The sequence below is a fragment of the Carassius auratus genome, chromosome 14 (genome assembly GCF_003368295.1).
Source record: "Carassius auratus strain Wakin chromosome 14, ASM336829v1, whole genome shotgun sequence".
NCBI lineage: Eukaryota > Metazoa > Chordata > Actinopteri > Cypriniformes > Cyprinidae > Carassius > Carassius auratus.
The window spans coordinates 19,541,725-19,565,489 of NC_039256.1; the positions used below are offsets into that span (position 1 = coordinate 19,541,725).

A 23,765-nucleotide genomic window follows, 5' to 3' on the forward strand; every position below is an offset into this window, starting at 1 on the left:
GTGTGTGTGTGTGTGTGTGTGTGTGTGTGTGTGTATGTTTGAGCTGTTGGTCTGATTAGGGTCACCATGAAGCATTGCAGAATTCCTCAGCTGAGAGTACAGCAACATCCTCTGTGATTCAACTGAAAAATGTCCAATGGCAAATTAAGAGGCAATTAATTACAGAATCATTTAACAAACAAAGATGCAAACATACACAAATGAGCCAAGAGACAGGATGCCAGAGAGAAGGGAAGCGAGGACAGCAGCGGCTGGAGTGCATGCAATCCAGACCTCCCTTCCTCCTTGTATTGTCCTGTTTACCGACCTGCTCGTTCGGTTGTTTGGATGTTTTCCTTCAATTCCCCTGAGTCGATATCTTCCTGTAGCGCACGGGCACTCACCTGACTTAATCGCTCCGGTCTGGCTGCTGGACATCATTAAAAGGCTCAGAATATCGACTCCAGGAAGTCTAATGGAGTCTGGTGTGCGGTGCATTGTTTGGAAAATGCCTCAGATTTTGCCTTTATCAGATTTTAGACTCGCATCTTGCTCCATTCATCCCATCTTCCCTTCCCTTTTGACTTCGTGCAAGAGGCTGCGACTTTCCACCAGTGCTGTTCTGAGGAATAAATGCCACTTGAAAGTGCTGAAGGCATCGATTTATTTCTTTTTGCACCTGACCTGAACCTTGAAATACAATGCCTTCGTATGAATGTTTAATTTACCTGTCAGAATTAAGTGTGGAATAGCAGTGGAAAAGCTAGAATGAATCTGGAGCATTGGATGCCAAAATGACTTGTTGTTGTACTTTTTGAATTCATGGCATGTCCGTTCTTTGTCTGCTGCATACAGTCTGAGTATCATTTCGATTAGTTTTTCCTCCCATCTTATCACCGGTGACCTTGTGACCCTCGTGTCTGGAGGAGATTTAAGATGTAGTGTGGTTTGAACAAGGTCACACAGGTCTCTGGCCAGTAATGGCATCTGTTAAATGTGACGAGTGCCTTCCTATCAGCCCAGGCTTTTTGGTTTTGGTTATGGAGACTGTGAGATTTCTTTTCGTACAGTCAGGGATGTGGTTTAGCTCACTACCTCACTGGTTCTCAAACTCTCCAGGTCAAATGCCACTTTTGATCCAATCGACCAGACATTTCCAAGGTTCCTCAAACGACCTCTTTAAATGAACTGATAATCTCAGACATTCACAAACTGTCTGCCACAGAGAGATTAACTCATTCTGGCTGATAATTAAGTGAGGAAAGAATGCAATGATATGTGAATTACTCATTTAATTGGATTCTCTTAGAGGACTTTAAGATGAAGATCTAATCATAATGTAGGTCAGGAAATTTGTTTCAGTTATCAGGGCAAAAATTCCTAATGTACCTAATACATTTATTTCAGTTTTATTTTAATTACTGAAAATAATTTGCAATAGTTTAAGCTTTAGTTTAACCATAATAACACCGATGTACTCTATGTGTACTGTATATCAGTATAAGTTTAACTATATATAACACTAGGGAAAACCTAACGAGAAGCACTGTCCTGGCTTAATGCACAGCAGGTTCCAGCCATTAACAGTCTTGTAAATATAGCTTCTGCTTGACCTTGTTCCTCTTGTGGTTAAAGGTCTTAATAAATGTTCTTGAATGTGTTTATCTATGCATGTCTTAAACGTTTCGTTTAGCCTCGGTGTAGGTTAATATTCAGTGATGCACCTCATGTCCAGCTAACCACACTGACCGCATTCATAAACATAATGAGCTCTGTTTCCTCCTCCTGGTAAACACTCAGACCCTGTGACAGGTCACCGCCTACTCTTCTCTCAGAGCATCGGAATGTGCCGGAGACATAAAGAGACTCACTTTCCATGTGGCCCAAGCGTCCACTGCAGGGCAAAACGGGAGAGATGGGCTACTTTCAGATAGTCTAGGTAGTTCACTAGGTTTTGAAACACAGCCATTCAGATGCACATTTGTTGATTTGAACTATGCCTATTTAGGACTGTGGGAAAGAGATGTGGGATGACTCTCATTCTGAATATATGACTGCAATAAAGGGAGCAGAATTTTCTCATTCTGTGGTCAACCAGCTATTTCTGTTCATTAATGGACAGATGAGTGTGCATTTTTCGAATAACACACTGTAATGGCTTGATAGTCCAGTTGCTTCATGTTCAGGGCCTTCTGAGGTTCAACATAACAAAGGTTGTTTGGATCTTTGTGTTCTTGACACACTTGTTTTAGTCTGTGTGTGTGAGAGAGAGGAACAGAGGGCTCGTGGGGTTGTCTTGCAAATCTGGAAGGTTATTCTTTGCCATTGTGTTTTCTGGTATCACCAAAAGTGACTCTTGACCCATAAATATTTAACAGAGCAGACTTTAATAGAAACTTCACTTTCACCTCTTCCTCCGCAATAGACCCTCGGCTGGACTTTGTTTTCAGCACCCCTCACCCTCTCTCTCACACATAAATATTTATAAGTGAATGAAGGGAGAGAAGTTTTATTAGGGCATCTTTGATTTAATGTGATGGACCAATCACGGGAAGATAAACTGCACTTCCACTACAAAGTATATAAAAATACCCAGCAAACATGAAATCATCAAAGACTGTTAGCACATTCCACAAATACTGTGGGGTCCTGATATTTTGGTAAATTATAATAGGCAAGAAAATTATTTTTTTGTGGGATATGTTTGGTAAGCATAGAAAATTAACCTAGCATGAAATGTAGATATGTAGATATCAAATTTTGAAATGAGGATTTGTCAGAATTTTGACATTGATCTATTAAATATATTTTGTAAACAGGGTTTTAATTATTGACTGATTTTAATGACAACAAAAAAACAGTTATGCATGATTTTCTCCCTATTGCAAAAATATTAACATTGTTTTAACATTTACACCATTTAGAAATGACATTATGTGCTTTAAATATTTGTAATTTTTATATGTGTGCGTGTGTGCGTGCACGCGTGTGCGTGTGTAGTAGAGTGACCTTAATCTTCAACCTTGTTACCCAAATTATTGATAAGAAAAAAGGTACAATAAATATTTTCCTTTAATTTTGGCCATTCATTTTTATATTATTTGTTCTCAAACTAGTTGGCCCATACTAAGTAACAGCTTTATTTGATCTGTTTAGGCAACCCTGTGCTTTTAAAATTGTTTATTTTATTTATTTTTTATTTTATTTTTTTGGTTGTGAAAATTGCAAACCTAGAAAATTAATTAAAAGCAATGATATAAAATTTTACTTAATTTAATTTGACTCGCTGCTAAGATTGGCATTTTTTGTACCTTCTTTCACTGTTTTTATTTTTCTTTTCCTTGTTTTAAGCCCTACTTTTTACCCTATTCACAGACAGTGCCTGCATTTGTTTAAACAGAATTCAGGCGCCATATTCACTTTCTTTAGAGGATCTCTCTGTTATTCAAAACTAGAGCATTTCCACATACCTTCATTAATTCTGAGGAGTAGATGCACAGTGGGGTCTCTTCCTCTGGTGCGAGCAGCATGGGGTGCGTTTGAGTGTGGAGTGTGAGACGGTGTGTGTGTGCGTGTATTAGTCCTGCACCCCGGAGACCACCCGCTGATTATGTAAAACTCCTCTGCCTTTGAGTGTCTAAGCACAGCCGAGAGGGAAGTTCAACATCTATCTCTCCTGACCCTGTCTGACCCGTCTAATCCCACTGTTTCTCAGGTTCTGATTACACAGATCAGGGACCAGCATCGGGATCGAACACCAACCCCAATCATCAGTCACTCCGACTGGCATCTGACAGCTCCCATGGTCTGCTAGAACCTTCTCCAGACCCGCCCCACTTCACTTCTACTTCAAAGTCCCATGGTCTGTCTGAGGTTATCTCTTTTTTTCAACCGATGAAGTCCCAGGAATATCAGTTAGATAAAATGGGTGGATCTAATGACAGAAACGTAGGATTCGCTTAATTAGATTCTAATATGTCAGTACGCATAGTGTATAGAATTAGCTTGAAGTCTCAATTGACGCGTGTCCAGTTTCGTGATCCATTCCATGTGTTATCTTTACATTCCTGTCTCCTTTCATCACAATCTGGTGTGTTGCAGCACATGATGATTTCAACTTTCATTACTTCCCTTTGTAACTCTGAAAAACTGTATACTGGATGATACATTGTATATTGCAAAAACATTCAGAGAGCATTTCGGTCATGGTGACGAAATATTTCCTTGCAATGTTTGGCATTGGATGTTAAAAGCTAACTTCAAACATGCTGCAAACTTTACAGAACTTCCACCTGTTTTTAATCTGGCATACTTAGCGAAGTTTGCAGCAATTACCATTTAGAGAGAGAAATTTCTGCTTGTTCATGCCAAAAACCCAGTAATCGATCTAATCTTAAGGGAAATCGTTATGTTCACAGTCTGTGACTTTGGGACCTAAAATTGTCTGTGTTGACAGAAGGGGCTCTGTAGTGCAATGGGTTCTGTTTCCTCTGCTCAGGGACTGGGGACTGAAGTTGAGGTACAGACTGTATTACGTGACCCAGCTCACAACTTTCAGAGGCTTCCTACTGTATATGCTACTCCTAAAGGATTTCCTCTGCGCACTTAACATTGTTTCTGTAGGCACATTCTTTTCTTCTATCTCTCTCTCCTTTTCATTTGACACCACATAACATATTTCAAGGTGAAAACACATACTGTGTGTCCTTGGTCTGTACTAGCGTTGATATCTATGATTCAGCACCTCAAGGCATTTGACAGTAACTACTGTAGTCACATAGATAATGATTGACTGCGTTAGACTTATAGTGAGCAGGTGAGAGACACAGTCAACATCATAGGAAACAATGTGAAGAGCAAAACACTAAATATTACTGAGATACTGTATTTACACTTTCTAAAGGAAATATGGTGTTTTAATGGTTGCTAGATCATTTGTAGGTGGTTTCTTATCCAAGTCAACATATCTCACCATCAAATCTCTAACCTGAATTAAAAAATTAATTGCAGCCAAAAATAACCCTTTCCAGCCACAAATTGTCCAAACCCCCCATAAAACCAAATAACTAAAAGCCTCTGTGTTTTTTGCTTTGTTCGTTTTGTTTTGTTTTATTAAGTTTGGTTTAGTTTAGTTTTTTGTTTTGTTGCTTTGCTTTGTTGTTTCGTTTTATTTGCTTTGTTTTGTGTTGTTTTTTGTTGCTTTGTTTCATTTTTTGTTTGCTTTGTTGTTTTTGTTGCTTTGCTTTCCTTTGCTTTGTTGTTTTGTTGCCTAGGTTTTTTTTTTTTTTTTTGGTTGGTTGGTTGGTTGTTTGGGTGTTTTTTTTTTAATTTTTTTATTTTGCTGTTGTTTTGCTTCGCAGAAATCTATTATATATAACAGCATAGAACTTTTGGTATGGATGGACTCACCTGTTGGTACCTAACACAATATCTTATGACTGTGTCCTGCTTTACCTGCGTTAGTCACAGATTACAGTTGGAAATGTAGTGTGTGACTGCACTGGGCTGCTCTCAGAACTGATCTGAGATCAGTGATCTATGGATGTGAGTGTGAGGCCATCTGGGCTCAGCTGCTCTGGAGGTATTGTCAGTGGAGGTATTGCTTGTGGCTCCCTGTGCTGCTCCACATTACCAGGGAACGGTTGCCAGGGCTACCATTTATTAATATCCATCTATAACTTTGAGCACTGTGCTCATTTGAGCAAATAATGAAGACAGCCACTGGTTTCAGGGGAGGGTTCGCTGGCATGTGAGCTCGCAAATCTACATACTTATTGTGTTCAGGACATAATTGAGTCTGTCTGTGTGTTTACAAGCTTGTAAATAAGGGTGCAATTGAATAAATGTTGCATAAAGTATATGCAATCGCATATGTTTGTGTTTATGTAAATAAGCAGCAATAGGAAATTGTCAGCTAGGCAAATTAAAACTGTTTGGCAAAAATAAGTACTGGGGTATGTTAGTAAATATGTGAATGTATCATTTATAATGTATAAGAAGAAGACTCCAGCTTTTAATTGATTTTATATATTTCCTGTCTTTAATTGCTTTTATTAAATGAATCAGTGATGCATTCATAGCACTGTGATTCATTCATTCCAAGTTGCATTACAACTAAAATAGTTTTTAAGAGATTTTGAACATTCATGTTTCTGCTCTGATTCAGCTATGTTAAAGGGCTCAATATAATTGCGAATAATATAATCAGTGGCTTTATGCTGTATAATATTTCCCTCCATATCAAGTTAGGACCACTACAGCCGGAAAAAAATTAATGGAGCATCCCTGCCCCCTGCTGGTTGTTTAGTAACACTTACAAGGACCAGGATTTCACATTGGATATACATTGTGCAACAAACGGTCTCTGTCTGTAATCTTATGTAAATTTACTCAGATGATGTCCCTAATGATGAAAATGTTGGGATTGTGGTTTTATCTTATCTCCACTGATTGTTTGTTCTTGTGTTAATTAGTAACGGCCTTTTGCTGGGTGTTATGGTTTGATAAAGTATTTTTATGTTGTTATTGATGTGCGATGTCACTGAAAGAGGTAATCAGTTTCAGAGGAAAGGTTGTTATCTTTTATTAAAAGATTATGAAATCCAACAGTTGTTTTAAAATGCAAAGATTAATGATTCAAGATAAGATCAGCAATGTTTACAAAGTAAATAGCACCGATTTTGATTTCACGTTGACATTGATTTCATATTCAGAAACTTTCTGAACACTTGAATGTAGAGATTTTGTATTAATAATGTGCTCTTATGAATACAACATCTCAGCAAGGAGCTAAATCTCCTCCTAGTCTGCAAATGACTCTGTTGCTATGCAGTAATGAGTCTGGTGGCAGAGCAACAGCCAGACATGCATCTCAGCTGTTCACTAGGATCTGACTGGCACAGTAATTATCTCTGTCTAGACATTTGTCTTCATATAACAATCAAGTGACATGCAGTATTATTTAATTTATCTGAGCTTCTTATTGTTTATTAGAGATGAACTCAAAGTTCTTTTCTGTTGGATTGTTTGAAATCAAAGTGATGATTTTGGTCAAAATGGGCCAAAATCTACACTGTAAACTCAGAGAGGTCGTTTAAAGTGATGTCAAATTATGTCATCACTTAGTCACTTTAGTCAATGCTCTCACATGTCTTGAAATATAGTACTCGAATTGCATGGACTTCTTTCATGGTACGTTTGAAGTGGTTTTAGGTGACTTGCTCAAGAAATCTCAAGCTGCTTTTTTCTGTACACTAAGTAAAGGAGGGATGGATGATATCTAAGTCTAAAGTCAAGCTGTATCAAAGGTAGAGAATTTAAAAAGAAAAGATTCTTATGAATCTATGTGTGAGCCTTGTGATGGACTGACCATTCATCCAGGGTTTTTCTCCACCTGTGGCTCAAGATGCTGGGGTAATTAAAAGATACAGTTCACAACTTTAAAGGGAGTTTATATAATTTATAATTTCAGAACGAAATAAAATTCAAAGTAAAGAAATAAAAAAGTTTTAGAGTTCTATAGTTCTTAGAGTTTAAGTTCTAGAATTACAGTAAAATAATAATATATAATCATAAGGAGGGGGGTGAGCCACTGGCTCAATTTACCCCGCTCCCTCCATTTTAACACATTTGTATCATTCAGCAGTTTAGAGCTAACATAATGCTGGCAGTATAGCCTTATATTATAACTTCCTAAAGCACAAACACACAAGTGATATTACAGATTTGTCTTATTGTTCAAACACAAGAAGCATGGGCCTTGGTTTATTATTATTATTATTATTATTTTACAGAAATGTAGTTACCAATTATTCCATGGGTCTCTTCATCACATGGTGAGTAAAATACATAACTCTCCACATATTTATGGTCATATATCACCAATTTTTGCCTAAAAACAAGGGGTGGCTCAATTTACCCGCGGGTTTAATTCACTGCACTCTTCCCTATAAAATAAATCCTCTGGAATAAAAAAAAAACATAGAAGTTCATGTGATGTGAAGTTTGAATATGTGGAAGTGTGAACTACTGCAGAATGGAAAATTTTAAGTGAATACTAACTTAAATGGGGATATTTTCATCACGCAAAGTTGCTGTTTGCCTTCATATGTCTTGAAATATAGTGCTTGAACTACTTTACTTCTACTACTACTAGAGTTTTTCGGTCATTTCAGAGCTCGAAATCATCCACATCCACTTTCATTGTATGTTCCAATGAAGAGAGAAATAAATGGAACTGCATGAAGATGAGAAATTGATGACCGTTTTCATTTTTGGATGTACTATCCCTTTAAGTGTTTGCACAATAAAACTTTCTTGCGAAACTTCCTGACTTCGAAAGGCAGAGTGATGGTGTTAGTTGTTAGAAGAGGGCGTTCAGGAACATACTAGCCAACAGTACATATGTAACAGGAGACATTAGCTATTATTTATTATGCGACCAGCAATTTGTTCGCTATGCCTGGGTAAATGCACTGCACATTAAAGAAGGGCATAGGGAGAGAGACACTGTGCTTTTATTACAGTAGTAAAGATTAGAGTCACAGCCAAAGTTCCTCCCCCTCAACTACTGCACATGGATCTGGTTAGGACGCCTCTGGTAATGCATGTAGTTTCAGATAGGACATACACACCCTTGCATACACACACACACACACACACACACACACACAGACTCACAAGACAGAAACTCTCGTGCCCTGCTGTCACACTCTGTGTGTGGACTTGCTTGGAGCAGATGGTCTAAAATGAGCTCCTCAGGCTGGATACTGGCTCTGTGTCTTGTGGTTCTTGAAGGTAACAAAAAAAATAAATAGTGTATGCGATGGTGATTTAGTCTTGCTGGTGTGGTGTAACTATGCGACAATCATGCACTGTATGAGTAAGACTTTCATTAAGGCAACATTTCTGGTCACCATCTGTTGTTGTGTCATGTTTGTTTGGTTTATGTGTAAATTGAATTTGCATGCCATTAGCCTAAAAATGAATTCTGCCATAAAATGTCATTTGTTTGCTCACTCGAACCATAAAACGAATCTGTAAGAGACTGTATGATTAATGTTTTTTTAATTCATAAGATGATTATATGTATGGTTTGTTTACTATATTTGGCTTGTTTACATTGTGGTTTGTGAGATTTTATGCATGTTTTTGAGTTGCAGTGCAGCTGTAGGCTTGCTTTTACTGTTTCAGTCATAATGTAATGTGAAAACATTGTCATCTCGAATTATAAAAGGCATAAGTTTAACCACAATTGCTGACCTTTGTTCACCACATGTGCTGACAGTGAGTTTAAAACAGTTACTCTGTTGTTCTGCATGTGTCTCTTCTCGTGTGTCATCACAGGAGGCAGATATGCTGTGTGGGCCAAAGAAGGATCAGGCAGTGAGAGGAACTGTTCGGCAATTCCTCCGGTACTCTATTCTTCTATCTATACTCTGTCCATGTTTTCCTCTGTATATCCACACAACTGGTTCAGCCCTCTGCTAGGACTCGTCTTTAGCTCAGAGAGCAGTGGAAAGAGAAAATAATAACCCTGTCTCCAGCATACAGGTCTAATCTGGCCTCTCAGTGAAAAGATCTTCTCTTCTGATAAGAACTCAGTTTTTAGGTCATGCACACCCCAGATCTGATCTCAATGAGCTGTATGTGTGTTATCTGTAAACGTTCTCTGTTTTGTATCAGTTTAAGTGTTTTTATATGGGTTTAGTTTGGAATTACGGGTTGAAAACCGAATTTGTGATAACATCCTGAATTCCGGATAATTTTGATGCAATATATTTAAATGATTCATTCTCGTTGCTCCAGTATTTGCCACCAACAGCTGTAAACACGACTCTGAGGCTTCGTGATCTGAGAGCATCCATGATCCCCTTGAACATCTCAGCCTACATCATCCCAGCCACAGATGCTCATCTGGTAACTTCTAAAGATTGTCAGAAATGAACTTTCATATTTAGAGCCAATACTGGTCTCCTGGAATTTATATTTCTTTTTTTACTTTTTTCCCCCCTAACCATATAAAATCACAAATCATAACTGTACACTGATGTCAAATAAGTCTTAATAATTTCTAATATAATTTGATCAAATCAACAAAAATAATAATATTTATATTGTTATTTTTAGACAAAAACTATTTTTTTTAAATGCACATTCTCTCTGCAGAGACACCACATACTAAATCCAAAACTAGTTGGTCTACAATTAATAATATGAAATATATCAAATGATATACAAGATTAAACATTATTCATCCCCAAATTTTAAATATACTGTATTTTGTATTTTTGTCCATTTTGTAGGCTTTTCATTTCTGACCCCCTAAACCTTGTCTTCTCTTTCAGTCTTCTTCATCCTCAGACATTACCTTTGTGATAGTAACAGTGTATGGTTTTTTGGCAGAGTGAGTACATCGCCCCCAGAGATGCGAGGTTGGCCTGGATGTCTGGCTTCTCTGGCTCTGCAGGTGTGTTTCAAAATATTGCTGTATCACCATGCATCATTCTCACACACATAATGTTTGTCACTTCTTTGGTCCCTGACAAACGGCCCGCTCCTGTCTTCTGTAATAACTAACAAGAGTGTGTTTCTAATTTCTAGGAACAGCAGTAATTACTCAAAACAAGGCTGTTTTGTGGACCGATAGCCGCTACTGGATTCAGGCAGAGAGACAAATGGACTGTAACTGGGAGCTACAGCGAGATGGTGAGGAGCAAATTATGAGAGTAAAATTAATATTTAAACTTGTCTAAATGAAGTTGAACATGTAGGTTTATGAATGTATTAAAACACACATTTAAAGGATATTGAAATATGTTGTTCTATTGATTCCTGGTCTAACTCTACTGGATCACAGCCTCCATTCGCAGCATTACCAACTGGCTGATCTTAGAGATCCCTGAGGGAGATCAGGTGGGCTTTGACCCGTTCCTCTTCTCTGTAGGTAAGCAAACAAAGCTACTAAAATACTTTCTTATGTACATTAAGTTAAAAGTATGTGTTGTTGTGTTGTTGTTTTTTTTTTTTTAAATGCTGTTCTTTTGAACTGTTTTTATTCACCAAAACAAAAACAAATGTCAGAAAATGACTCAAAGTTTCCCCAAAAATTATGAAGCAGCAAAACTGTTTTCAACATTGATGATGATGATGATAATACATTTTAAAATGTATTCAAATGGAAAACATATATATGAAATTGTATAATATTTCACAATAATGATTATATATTTACTATTTTTATCAAATAAATGCAGTCTTGGTGAGACTTTTCAAAAACATAAAAAATAAAAAAAAATCTTACTAAAGCAAGCTTTTTAATTGAAGTGTGTATATAAGCCATATTAAGATGATCACATAAGCAACAAATCTAGTAACAAAGATTAAATCACTCATGAATAATCTGGTCATTATTCATTGCTGCTTTAGACACTTTTGGCGTCTACAACACCAACCTGGCTCCAGCGGGCCGGATCCTGAAGTCTATTCCTGATAACCTGGTGGATAAAATATGGACAGATCGACCTCCTCTGCCTCCTGACAACCCCACACGCTTACCTGACAGTGTCATCGGTGTGTGCATGTCTTATCAGCATCACTTGACTGATAAGTACCAAGCGAATAGGGCAAAGGACCATAAGATCATGACAAACAGAGCAATAAAGCTCTGATTTAATCTTTAATGACTAGTGATATAACTTATAGTAATGACAGCTCACAGAGGAAATATTCTAGTTCATTCTGGTGCTAAGATAAAGTCAATGAGGCATGAATAAAGGCATAGTCAGCCTAAAAATAACTTCATGTTGGTGTAAAACTACAGTATATGGCTGTTTTTCTGTGGGACATAAAAAGGGGGAATTCTGTGCTTGTTGCTCTTTTCCTCTTTTTCAAACTTCAAATAAGATGCACAAAAAGAATCTTAGAATGAGTTGTGCATTTTATTACTATTATCATTTCTAAGTCTTCTGAATTCATATTATAGCTTTGTGTGAGAAACATATGAACATTTTCAGTGCTGTTTACTAAAAATCTTCCTGCCGAGACTGAAGCGTTGAGTCAATGTGGTGAACTTGAGAACAAAAATCAGTCTGATTCATGAATACATCATTTTAAACCAAGTGAAAAAGCTGATTCACTTAACAGATTTGATTCAAAATAGTGAATCTTTAGCAAAACAGTCTTTTATCTATGCCTCTATGTTACCTTTTATTGTGATTGCATAGGAAAAGTAATTGTAAGGGTCAGTAAAAGGTGACAGAATTCTCATTTTTGGGTGAATTGATTCTTGAAGGTTTTGTTGTAACTCAAATTTACATTGTGGAAATTCAGAAAGGACCTGGCCAATGAAAGTGGATCAGATACGAGCCCAAATAAGTGACAATCCATACAAGCCCACCGCTGTGCTGCTTTCAGCTCTGGACGAGACCGCATGTAAGCACAAAACAGCACAACACAAAGCCATCTCAAGCACGAGAGTTTCTCTGAATTGTTCTGTAAATCTCTTGTCAGGCCAAAATTTCAGCTTGCGTCTCTATTTTCAGGGCTGTTTAATCTACGAGGCAACGACATTCCTTTTAATCCATTCTTCTATTCTTACACTCTGCTGTCAATGGATGAGATATGGCAAGTTCCTCCGTTTCATATTAATAGCACTATACTTAGTTGGTGTGCTGTACAGTTTCTAACTAGCCTCTTTCATCAGGCTCTTTGTGCACATTGAACGAATTACAGAAGAGTTGAAGGTGTACCTGAACTCTTCATGCTACAATTCCTATTGTGTGCAGCTGCTTGAGTACAGCTCTGTGCGCACATACCTGAAGTCCTATCTACAGAGACTCAACGTGAGGGTGTGGGTGGGTACAGAGTACACCAACCAAGCCCTGTATGAGCTAATCACTCCTGAGGTAAGACATGGATCCAAAATATAGACTACTACTATGTGTATGATAACTTGGATGCTCTAATAAGGAGTCTCAAATGTTCTGTGGGCTTAAGATGGTTTCAGTCAAGTGTCAGCCTCTCAAATAAGTGATTTTCACTTTTTGTATTAAGCCTTTAATGGTATCTCGTGCTTCTGTTCAAGAAGTGTTAAATAGTAGCCTAATTGATTTTTTCCCATATGGTTTTTTAAAGGCTGAAACATAAATGTAAATATGTAAAAACTGTAATCTAAGGAAAGAAGAAATAAGCCTCTATGCTTGCATCTGTCAAAAAAGTTAAGTTACGCACATCTACATCAGGCACATGTCACTGTGTGACAAAATTAGATTGCTATAATCAGTGGAGCCATTTCTATTTTTGACACACTGCACAGCTATTTCAGCCACTTTATTTTGCCCTTCATGGTCTGTCTGAAATGAAATTATTTTATTGACAGATTTGTGTGTATGTTTTACTTATTGTGACTAGATGTGCTGTGATGTGCAAAACAAATCTATATAAATGGAGGTGAGGATGGATGGATGGATGGATGGGGTAGTTAGGTTTATGGGTGAGTATATCGGTGGATGCATGGGTAGATAGATGGATAAATGGATGGATAAGTAGATGAGTGGATGGATGGATGGATAAGTAGATGGGTGGATGGATGGATGGATGGATGGATAAGTAGATGGGTAGATAGGTGAATGGGTGGATGAGTAGATTGGTGGACAGATGTATGGATGGTGGGTAGCTAGATGGATGGGTAGATTCATTGATGGATGGATGCATGGATGGAAGGATTGGTGGATGGTAGATAGCTAGACGGATAGGTAGATGGGTGGATGGATGGATGGATAAGTAGATGGGTAGATAGGTGAATGAGTGGATGAGTTGATGGGTGGACAGATGTATGGATGGTGGATAGCTAGATGGATGGGAGGATTCGTGAACGGATGATGGATGTTAGATAGGATGGCTGGTAGATAGGTGGATGGATGGATGGTAGATAGCTAGATGGATAGGTATATAGGTGAATACATGGGCAGTAGATGGATAAATTAATGAATGAATGGTTGGATGAGTAGCTAGGTAGGAGGATGAATGGACGTATGGATAAATGTTAGATAGATAGATGGATAGATGTAGATTGGTTGATAGATGGATGATTGATGCCTGGATGGATAAGTAGATGGATGGATGGATCCTGTCTGAACTTATAATATCAAAAACCTGCTTGAGTCCCACAGTACAGGTGAAGATTTTACTGCTGATGCACATATCTTATGTCTTTAAGGACAAACTTCTGACCAGCACCTACTCTCCAGTACTGACCACAAAAGCAGTGAAAGATGCGACTGAGCAGCGTATTCTCAAAGAGGCTCATGTAAGAGAACACACACACACAGCCTTCTCCCCAAATGACTTTTGTAAAGCGGTGATAACCCTGATGGACACTGTTGACTGATACCTGTTGTATTATCATAATTTCTAGATTGAGGGGCACTTTATCACATCATAAAGCCACATTAGCAGGCCAGACAGTCTCCATTCATTGCAGCATCAATGTCTTATCGCTCCTTATCGCACAACATCCATCAAACATATTGGGACCTTTATTCCTCATGGTGTTTGCTTGTATTCAGTGATCTATTGACATATTTTGCAGAATAAGGTTTTTCAATCGAAAACAACTGCATTTGATGATGGTTCACATGCATGGATGTGGTTCTGGTGGTTTATGGCCTAAAGTCAGACCTCTGTCGACTGCTTCAATTAATCCCCTCCGTCTGGCATCCGTCTGGTCTAAAGCAGGTGATTTTGTACTTCTCAGCCACGATGGGTGAACATCCATCCTTTTCCCCGCAGGTTAGGGACGCAGTCGCAGTCATGCAGCTTCTGATGTGGCTTGAGAAGAAAGTTCCAGAAGGCACAGAGAACGAACTCACAGCAGCACATTTTGTCGATCAGTGTCGCAGGTACAGAACAGTGGAGTTAAACCCCCTTCACTGATACCACTCACATACAGTAAAACAGATGCTTTTACCTGTATTGTTCATTTTTCAAGGCTGTCGGTTCCAAAAGTATATTTACCATTAATTTATTTAAATTGTGCATTGCTTATTTATTTTAATTGTACATTTATTTATTTTATAAGCTTGCATTACAGGAATGACATTATTTGCACAAGTAGAAATTGTTCCTTCATCAAGGATGTTAATTTAGAAGATGTTTTCCTTATGTACTGTAAACCTTTTTCTTGAGAATCAAAAACCCTTCACTGTGTTTTGACAGCAAACAGAAGAACAGCAGAGGGCCGAGTTTTGAGACTATTTCTGCAAGTGGACCTAATGCTGCTCTTGCTCACTACAGGTATTGAAGACTGTTCCTCTTCTCACCAAATTATAATGTCATTTTTCTTTGTTCACGCTTGAATTATATTCATTATGTTTACTTATAATTACCTGCATTGTTCTTATTTTTACAGTCCATCTAATGAAACTGCAAGGAAGCTGTTAGTGAATGAGATGTATCTGGTTGACTCTGGAGGACAGTACCTGTGAGTTTCATAGTATTATTAGTACATAGTTATGTTTGTGTGCAAAAACAATACACAGCCAAGCTCACGCATGCATTCTGTCTGATTTATGTTAACAGTGATGGCACTACTGATATAACGCGTACTGTGCACTGGGGTGAACCCAGTGACTTTCAAAAGGTACTGAATAGCAGGCATAGAGAGTTACTAATGATGCAAAGCATATTAGGATGCTTATACTGAAAAGAAAACTGTTTTCTCCATTTCCTACTCCGATAGGAGGCCTACACAAGAGTGCTCATGGGAAATATTGAGATTTCTAGAACCATTTTTCCGGCTGGAACTAGAGGTGAGCAGTTCCTCATCTTCAATCACAATCTCCATTCAAGCGACCATGCCATGATACTTCCACAAGAGGGCGCTATATACACTGCAGACTTCTCACAGTGACCACTACAAAACCTGTCATGTGCCGACCTTTCAAGTGTTTTTATTCCCACAACAGGCGTGAACATGGAGATGCTGGGACGAAGAGCATTGTGGGAAGTTGGTTTAAATTATGGTCATGGCACAGGTCATGGTGTGGGCAACTACTTTGGAGTCCATGAATGTAAGTCTGACTCTGTAATGTGTTTATATATTTATTTAATTAAACTTGTCATTTAAATGCATTTGTGTTTATAAGAATCATTTAAAATTAAAATACACTAACATTTTAAAGTGTAGGATAAGTTTGTTTAACTATGTGTGATATTAAACATTTATAATGTTACAAAAGATTTCCGTTTAATAAATCTTGTTCTTTAAAGCGTTCTATTCAAAGAATCCTGGAAAAAAAATGTTTAGCATTGACAATAATTAGAAAATTATATTAAATTAAATTTTAAAATATACCTTGTAACACTATTTAACAATATTAGTGTTTTACCCTATTTTATTTATTTATTACAAATAAATGCAGCCTTGGTGAGAATAACTTTCAAAAACACACACATATACAGGGAAGTGTATATATAGATCATATGCTGTATCTCTTCATCTAAGGTCTTTGTTTTCTCTCTGATAGGGCCTGTGGGTTTTCAGTCCAATAATATTCCATTTCAAGAGGGGATGTTCACATCAATTGGTGAGGAATCATTAAGCAGCTCATTACGATTATCTTAGTTTGATAGTTACAGTTATAAACTGACAAACTCTCCTCTAGAACCTGGTTATTACAAGGAGGATGAGTTTGGTATAAGGATAGAGGACATTGCTGTCACTGTTCCAGCTACTACAAAGGTACATCCAACTAACTGAGGGTCCATAGCTCTGTAAATCCACTGCCGTTAGCCAAGGGCAGTGCCTGAAGAAATATTAATAATATGTGCATGTTTTTCTTGCTTAAAATAAAATTCCTCTTTTCTTGTTTTACTTTCAAGTATGGCCACAATTACTTGACATTTGAAACTGTCTCACTGGTGCCTTATGACAGAAAACTGATAAACACATCTCTTCTCAGTCCTGAGCAGGTATTGTAATAGTGCCATAAAGTATTTATAACATATGTTATACAATTATATATGTAACACAATTATATATATATGTGTGTGTGTGTGTGTGTGTGTGTGTGTGTGAGTGTGTGTGTGTGTGTGTGTGTGTGTGTGTGTGTGTGTGAGACCCTGGACCACAAAACGTTTAGGGTCTTGTGGGTTAATTTTTTTTAATTAGATTGATACATAATCTGAAATCTGAATTAATATTAATAATATTTAATAATATATCATTAATAATAATTTATGGTTTGGAATAGTGGTTTTAGGAATAGGACAATATTTGTCTGAGATACAAATATTTGAAAATCTTGAATCTGATATATACAGAATATTGAGAAAATGGCTTTTAAAGTTATCCAAATGAAGTTCTTAGCAATGCATATTACTAATCAAAAATTAAGTTTTAATATATTTACGGTAGGAAATTTACAAATTATATTCATGGAAAAAGATCTTAACTTTATAGTACCCTAATGATTTTTGGCATAAAAGATAAATCAATCATTTTGAACCATACAGTGTATTTTTGGCTATTGTTACAAATGTACCCCAGTGACTTAGGACTGGGTTTGTGCTCAAGAGTGTGTGTGTTTGTGTGTGTGTATATATATGTATATGTATATGTACATATTTAAGTGCAATATCATGTGAGACTCATCTTATACAACAGTTCATTCAGAAGTTAATACTGTGTTAATAATTTGTCAACCAAAATATAAAGTTTTGAATGAATTGGGGGAACCATTTGGCGCGTTGAATCATTCAGTGTATGACATCAAAGTACAGCGAGAGCGATTCAAAAGCACAAGTCATCATATGCTCTCTAAGCTCTTGCAGTTTATTGATGTCAAACACCGATCGGTCTTATGGTGATGACCCACTTCAATTCGAACAAGCCTAATGATTCAATGAACCATTCATAAAGAACCATTTACTTCACTCCTGAATGAATCAGCCATTTGAACGAATCAAACAAATGAATAAATGACTTAAATATTAAGACATTTACCACCACCTACTAACGGTTTTAGTTTATTATTTAGAATATAATTTCATTAAAGAAATGGTTTAGTATTTTCATAGTAATGATTATAAAATTGAGAAAATAAATTATTAAAGTTTTATAGTCCACCCAACCAAAAAGGACAATTCTGTCATCATTTATTTATGTGGTCCAAAAGAGTATATGTAATACATTTTATCAAACAAAATATTTCTTGCTGAACCTACTTTTTGTAATGTCTGTTTGATGCTTTGCACAACAATGATTTTAAATGATATTTTCAGAGTTAGTTTTGTTTATAAGAGTTATAATATTGTGTTTAAAATCAAATACAATATCAACTTCTTATTTAATGAACTGCTGTTTAAAATCACATTTGCAATCGTGACATTCAGGACAAACAGTATTATAGTGTGATATTGTTCTCACTGCTCGTATGATTTTTTTTATCATATCATGATATAGACCGCAGGGCCGTCCACAGTGGGTGCGAGGCCCTGTGCAAAGTTGACATGCGAGGCCATTTGCAATTTTTGTGTGTGTGTGTGTGTGTGGTTGACGCTGATACAGTTGTTGAGCTGCAACACCGGTTACGTCACTTGCCAACTGCGACACCGACCCCCACCGTTGTTTAGATTTTTTTTATAGTAATGAAAATTATTTGGTTCGGTAAAACAACAAACACTACAAATAAAAACAGAACGCGGCTCATTGCAGCGTGCCAAAAGACAAAAGTCTCGTCACAGATGAGATTTAAGTGAGGAGAGTCAAGCTGACTGACATGTAGGTGAGCCCATAGACTGTCTAAAACCAGGGTGAGACCACTGATCTATAATAGAGAACTGTATATAGATCAGTGGGTGAGACAGACAAGACGATGGCGGATGATTTTCGAAACGAAATGCAAAAATGCATCTGTTTGGCAGTATTTTGGATTTTGAAAAGCCTGTTGACTTTTGCCATTTATCTAATGTGATTTTGGAAGTTTTTTTTTTTTTTTTTAAATTTGTTTCTTATTTATTTAGTTTCACATTGTTTGCTGATTTTTACTTTATTTAATCTGTGTGCAATTTATTTATTTTATTTGACATCAAGGTGTATGCCGTGCCTCCAAACTTTTTTTTTTGTTTTGCTAATAAACAAAATTTATTTGGTAATATATTATACATGTTTACTTATTTCAAGTTTTGCATACCTATTTAAACTTTAGGTTATTTGTTATTATATTTTAGGCATAGCCTGCCTTACAGCATTGTGTATTTTTATTTGTTTTGTTAAAGGGTTAGTTCATCGAAAAATCATAATTATGTTATTAATAACTCACCCCCATGTCGTTCCAAACCCATGAGACCTCCATTTATCTTTGGAACACTGTTTAAGATATCTCTCTCGGACAGTTCGATTCAATAAACCGGTTGAAGAAAACGGTTCACCGGTTCTTTTGCGCTCGACGTAATGGCGTCATTTGCGATGATTGCCCTTGATTCAAGCCTTCGGTTTACCCGCGCTCTTGACACTAGCACAGAATCAGTTCAGAATCAATCACCAAAAGAATCAGTTCGGTTCAGGCGGTCTGTGTGTCGGTCTGCGTCACGCTGAATCACACCTGCGCAGTATCATCAGCTCACACAGCTTCAATGGAGGGACTGAGAGCTCTCAGACTAAATCTAAAATATCTTTAAACAGTGTTCCGAAGATAAACTGAGGTCTCACGGGTTTGGAACGACATGAGGGTGAGTTATTAATAACATAATTATGATTTCTCGATGAACTAACCCTTTAATAAAAGTTATATGTGTTATATATATGCTTAAGTGACTTTGACCTTGTATTTTGTTGTTGCATTCAAGCAATTGACACTAAATTGACGCTAAAATGTCCACAGCTCTTTTAAGCTATTTTTCAAAGCGACACCATATTGCTATAGTAACAAATGCAACTTTAAAACGCATCTGATCGATTGTGATGCCGTGCTTACGTGAATCATGGTCACACACATGCTTGTAAGGATCTACTGCATAATAATAATAATAAAGCAATTAAATAAGTAAATACGGATTTAAAAAAAACATGTTTTAGGTCTGTAGACCTATATATGAAGAGTTCAGATGCAAAAGGCTCTAAGTGCCATCCAAAAAATTTTCTCATGCTCCCATGTTAATATTCAGTTATTTTATTTCAATTGTAAAGAAAATAAACTATTCATTGCCATTAAAGGGAAATAACTGAACCTACACATGGGAGCCTGATAAAAATACTAATTTTTAACTGCATCAAGGTTTTTGCATCTGAACTGAACTATATGAAATAGTAAGTTTACACTATTTGAAAATAATAGTTTATTTTAAAATATGCAAACTCACTCTTATTTGTATGTCTAATAGTCGAAAACACAAATGTCTCTTGTCATATTAATTAATCATTTACATCTTGATTTACTCTTGTCATATTAGTTAATGATTTACATTATCATGATCACATATTTTTAATTCAAAACACCAAAATTGCTTAAAAGTTGAGTTTGTATCAGTAGATAGTCTATTAATGTCAGTTGCTAAACATTTCTATCGTAAAACAGTTTTCTAATACAGTATTACATACATCTTTCCACAGACTCTAGTTGCATTGTGACAGTGACAGTAAGACCCGAATTCTTTAATTTGACTGGCCATATCGATCATTTTGACATTGATGAACTCTGTTGGACCACTGTTGGCCCTAACCCAGCCTGTGTCTGACAGCTTATCAGAATGATAAGCCCCCTAAAAAAAAAATGAAAAAAAAAAAAGCTTATACTACTGTTCCAGCTATTAAAATAATTAAGGTTTCTATATAATGGCAAAGTGATTATATTTAGTTTTGTTAATTTTATTAAGTTGATTTCAAAAATGCTCTGAGCATTTCCTGTTAAATAAATATATATATTTTTATGGGTTTTTTTAACAACCACGCAACCAGCGGCAGACAGTGACTCAAATCATGATTTTCCTTAGTTGTCAGTTATAATCATCAAAATTAAAATAACTAAACATTTGAAATATATCAGTCTGTGTGTAATGAATGAATATAATATACAAGTTTCACTTTTTGAATGGAATTAGTGAAATTCATATATTAGTTTCATGTGCTTATTCTCATATTGTGTGTTGTTTGATATAATATATATAATATAAATGCATCTATGTTTATTTTCATATTATAATTTTGGTACTGCTTGAATGTCTTGTATGCCATTTGGTGTTCAGTGTAAAAAATGTGGGTTAAGAACCACGACTTTGTGTGTTTAAGTACAAGTTGTTTTCTAGTGTTGGTTTCTTTTGAAATTCTGCCCACTGACGTTCTTCACTAGAAATAAGTTTTGGGAGGGGGTTGTGGGTTAGCTGAAAATGGCCCTATCAGAAAACACTCACTGACAGCATTTTATTTGTTGTTGTCTTGTAGCTGCACTGGCTTAACAAATACTATGAGACCATCCGGAGCGTGGTGGGTCCTGAGCTGGAGAGGCAGGCGCTGAAGGAGGAGTATGACTGGATGATGAAGCATACGGCACCCTTCCTCATGGCTGAAGCTTCAGCTGTCATCTCCTCAGTCACACTGCTAGTAACAGTGCTGCCCTCTGTTTTACTGCATAACCTGTTGTAAAACAAGCACTAAAGGGTGTAACCGCTCCTATTGTGGGCTGAAGTGACAAACTTACTTTCAGGTACAAACAGAAAAGCTCCAGTGTAGCACACTTAAATGAAGTTTTCTATTATACAGTGTTCTTTCGCTCTCTTAATTCTTCTGTTATGTCCATTTTTAAGCCAGTTTAAATGGATTGAATGCCTCATTAGGATTTGTCCTGTGTTTGAACTGTTAGTATTTTATAATGTATTTTATGACATAAGTTGTATGTTTAATTAAGAAAGACAATATTAAGATTTAAAAATGATACACTGCATGTGAATGTACGAATATATTATTTTAAGAAAATCATTGTTTATCTATAGTTTATTAAAGTAAGATTACTACAGTATCTCCACTACTTTTGGTATATCTATAACTGTGTCCGAAAGCTTAGGCAGGCAGTGAGGTAATGACTTGCAGGCGGTGTTTGCATGTAAATTTACCTCGCAAAACAGATTTTAAACTGACATAGAAGGAATAACAGTCTGGTGAACTACATGAAAATACAGAGCACTTGGAAAAGTTGGTCAAAGTCGTTCATTTACACATACACTGACCATCAACTGCGACTTTCATTTTATTTTTTTATTTTTTGGCTTAACTGTCCCAGAATGGAAAGCACAGGTTTGTAGGTATCATAGGCAGCGAAGGATATATCTATGCTGATTTCAGAAATCACTCATATGAAAGTATCTCAGTAAACAGGATGTGACACGATCATTGGATTCAGACATGCCTTGATGTCCTCAAACCTCTTTATCCTGCATGTGTGTAGGCAGCATTTTACAGCTTTCGGATGCAGCCTGTGTGTTGTGTTCTGAGATTTCATACTTAACTGTCTCAATTCCAGATGTCAAACAGAGCATTCCACTGAGTGAAAATATTAACCAGACACCATCAATGGCAACTCAACATAACATTTTATGATACAGTAACATGAAAAAAAGCATATGTCTTATATGGATCTGCATGTTTCAAAAGGTTTATATTAATTTCAGTTCAACACTGAGATTTAACTGCTCCCCAACAGTTCAGCCTTCATCCTGAAAAAAACATATAAATAATAGTATATGCACAGTACTGTACAATGTACTTAGACCACTAGAATTTCCAACAACTAAAAATGGTTTTAAAAGTCAGTTATTTCTATATTTTGCTGTATAGTGTGTCAGTAGGAAATATCAGTTTATATTTCCAAGCTCTCATTTTGCCATTAATTGTAATAATCCAGCAATTTTTGTTTGCACAAGGAGCCAACAAACTGAGACTGACTCAATCAAAAAGAATTGTCGTAACGTCTCCAAGATGCTTCAAGAAACCTACCGTATTTGTCCGACTATAAGTCACACCTGAGTATAAGTCGCATCAGTCCAAAAATACGTCATGATGAGGAAAAAAACATATATAAGTCGCACTGGACCATAAGTCGCATTTATTTAGAAACAAGAGAAAACATTACCGTCTCCAGCCGCGAGAGGGCGCTCTATGTCTTCAGTGTAGACTACAAGAGCACAGAGCAGCATAGAGCGCCCTCTTGCGGCTGGAGACAGTAATGTTTTCTATTGGTTCAGGTCTTAGTTCATTTCTCTTGGTTCATGTCAAATTAATTTTGATAAATAAGTCGCAGGACCAGCCAAACTATGAAAAAAATTGTGATTTGTAGTCCGGAAAATACGGTACTGTACCTGCAAAAGCTTCAGTACTCTTAAAAGTTTTAGGCACTTGTGTAAAAATCATGTAAAATGGGGATTCTGCCAAAAATTATGTCTTTAATATATTTTCTTTATCAGTTAACTTCTATTAACTAAATTAAATGAAGGTGTGAGCATCCTCTGCGTTTAAAGCAGCTTTTGCACTAGTTGCATAGTTTTTCAGGAAGCTCTGCAGGTAGGTTTCTTGAAGCATCTTGGAGACGTTGCCACAATTCTTTTAGATTTAGTCTCGGTTTGTTCTGTTTCTTCATGTTATTCTAGACAGACTGGATGATGGTGAGATCAGATCTCTGTGTACAGTACTGGCTGCTGTCAGACTCCTTGTGCAAACAAAAATCACTGGATTACCACAAATACGAGCAAAATGAGTGTTTGGAAATATAAACTGATATTTCCTACTGACATGCTAC

At 36.6% G+C, this 23,765-nt stretch overlaps 1 protein-coding gene across 1 annotated transcript; it reads left to right on the plus strand.

The window, feature by feature from the left end:
* The first annotated feature begins 8,356 nt into the window (after positions 1-8,356).
* On the plus strand, positions 8,357-21,992 carry xpnpep2 (X-prolyl aminopeptidase (aminopeptidase P) 2, membrane-bound). Its single transcript, XM_026280475.1, has 21 exons — positions 8,357-8,775; positions 9,325-9,392; positions 9,787-9,897; positions 10,384-10,447; positions 10,582-10,686; positions 10,838-10,924; positions 11,407-11,550; positions 12,310-12,411; positions 12,522-12,603; positions 12,683-12,884; positions 14,198-14,287; positions 14,770-14,879; positions 15,196-15,273; positions 15,389-15,460; positions 15,559-15,619; positions 15,719-15,788; positions 15,945-16,049; positions 16,506-16,565; positions 16,644-16,720; positions 16,861-16,950; positions 21,419-21,992. Exons 1-21 carry the CDS (start codon positions 8,727-8,729, stop codon positions 21,617-21,619), a joined length of 2,028 nt encoding a protein of 675 aa, XP_026136260.1. The 5' UTR covers positions 8,357-8,726; the 3' UTR covers positions 21,620-21,992.
* The last annotated feature ends 1,773 nt before the right edge of the window (positions 21,993-23,765 follow it).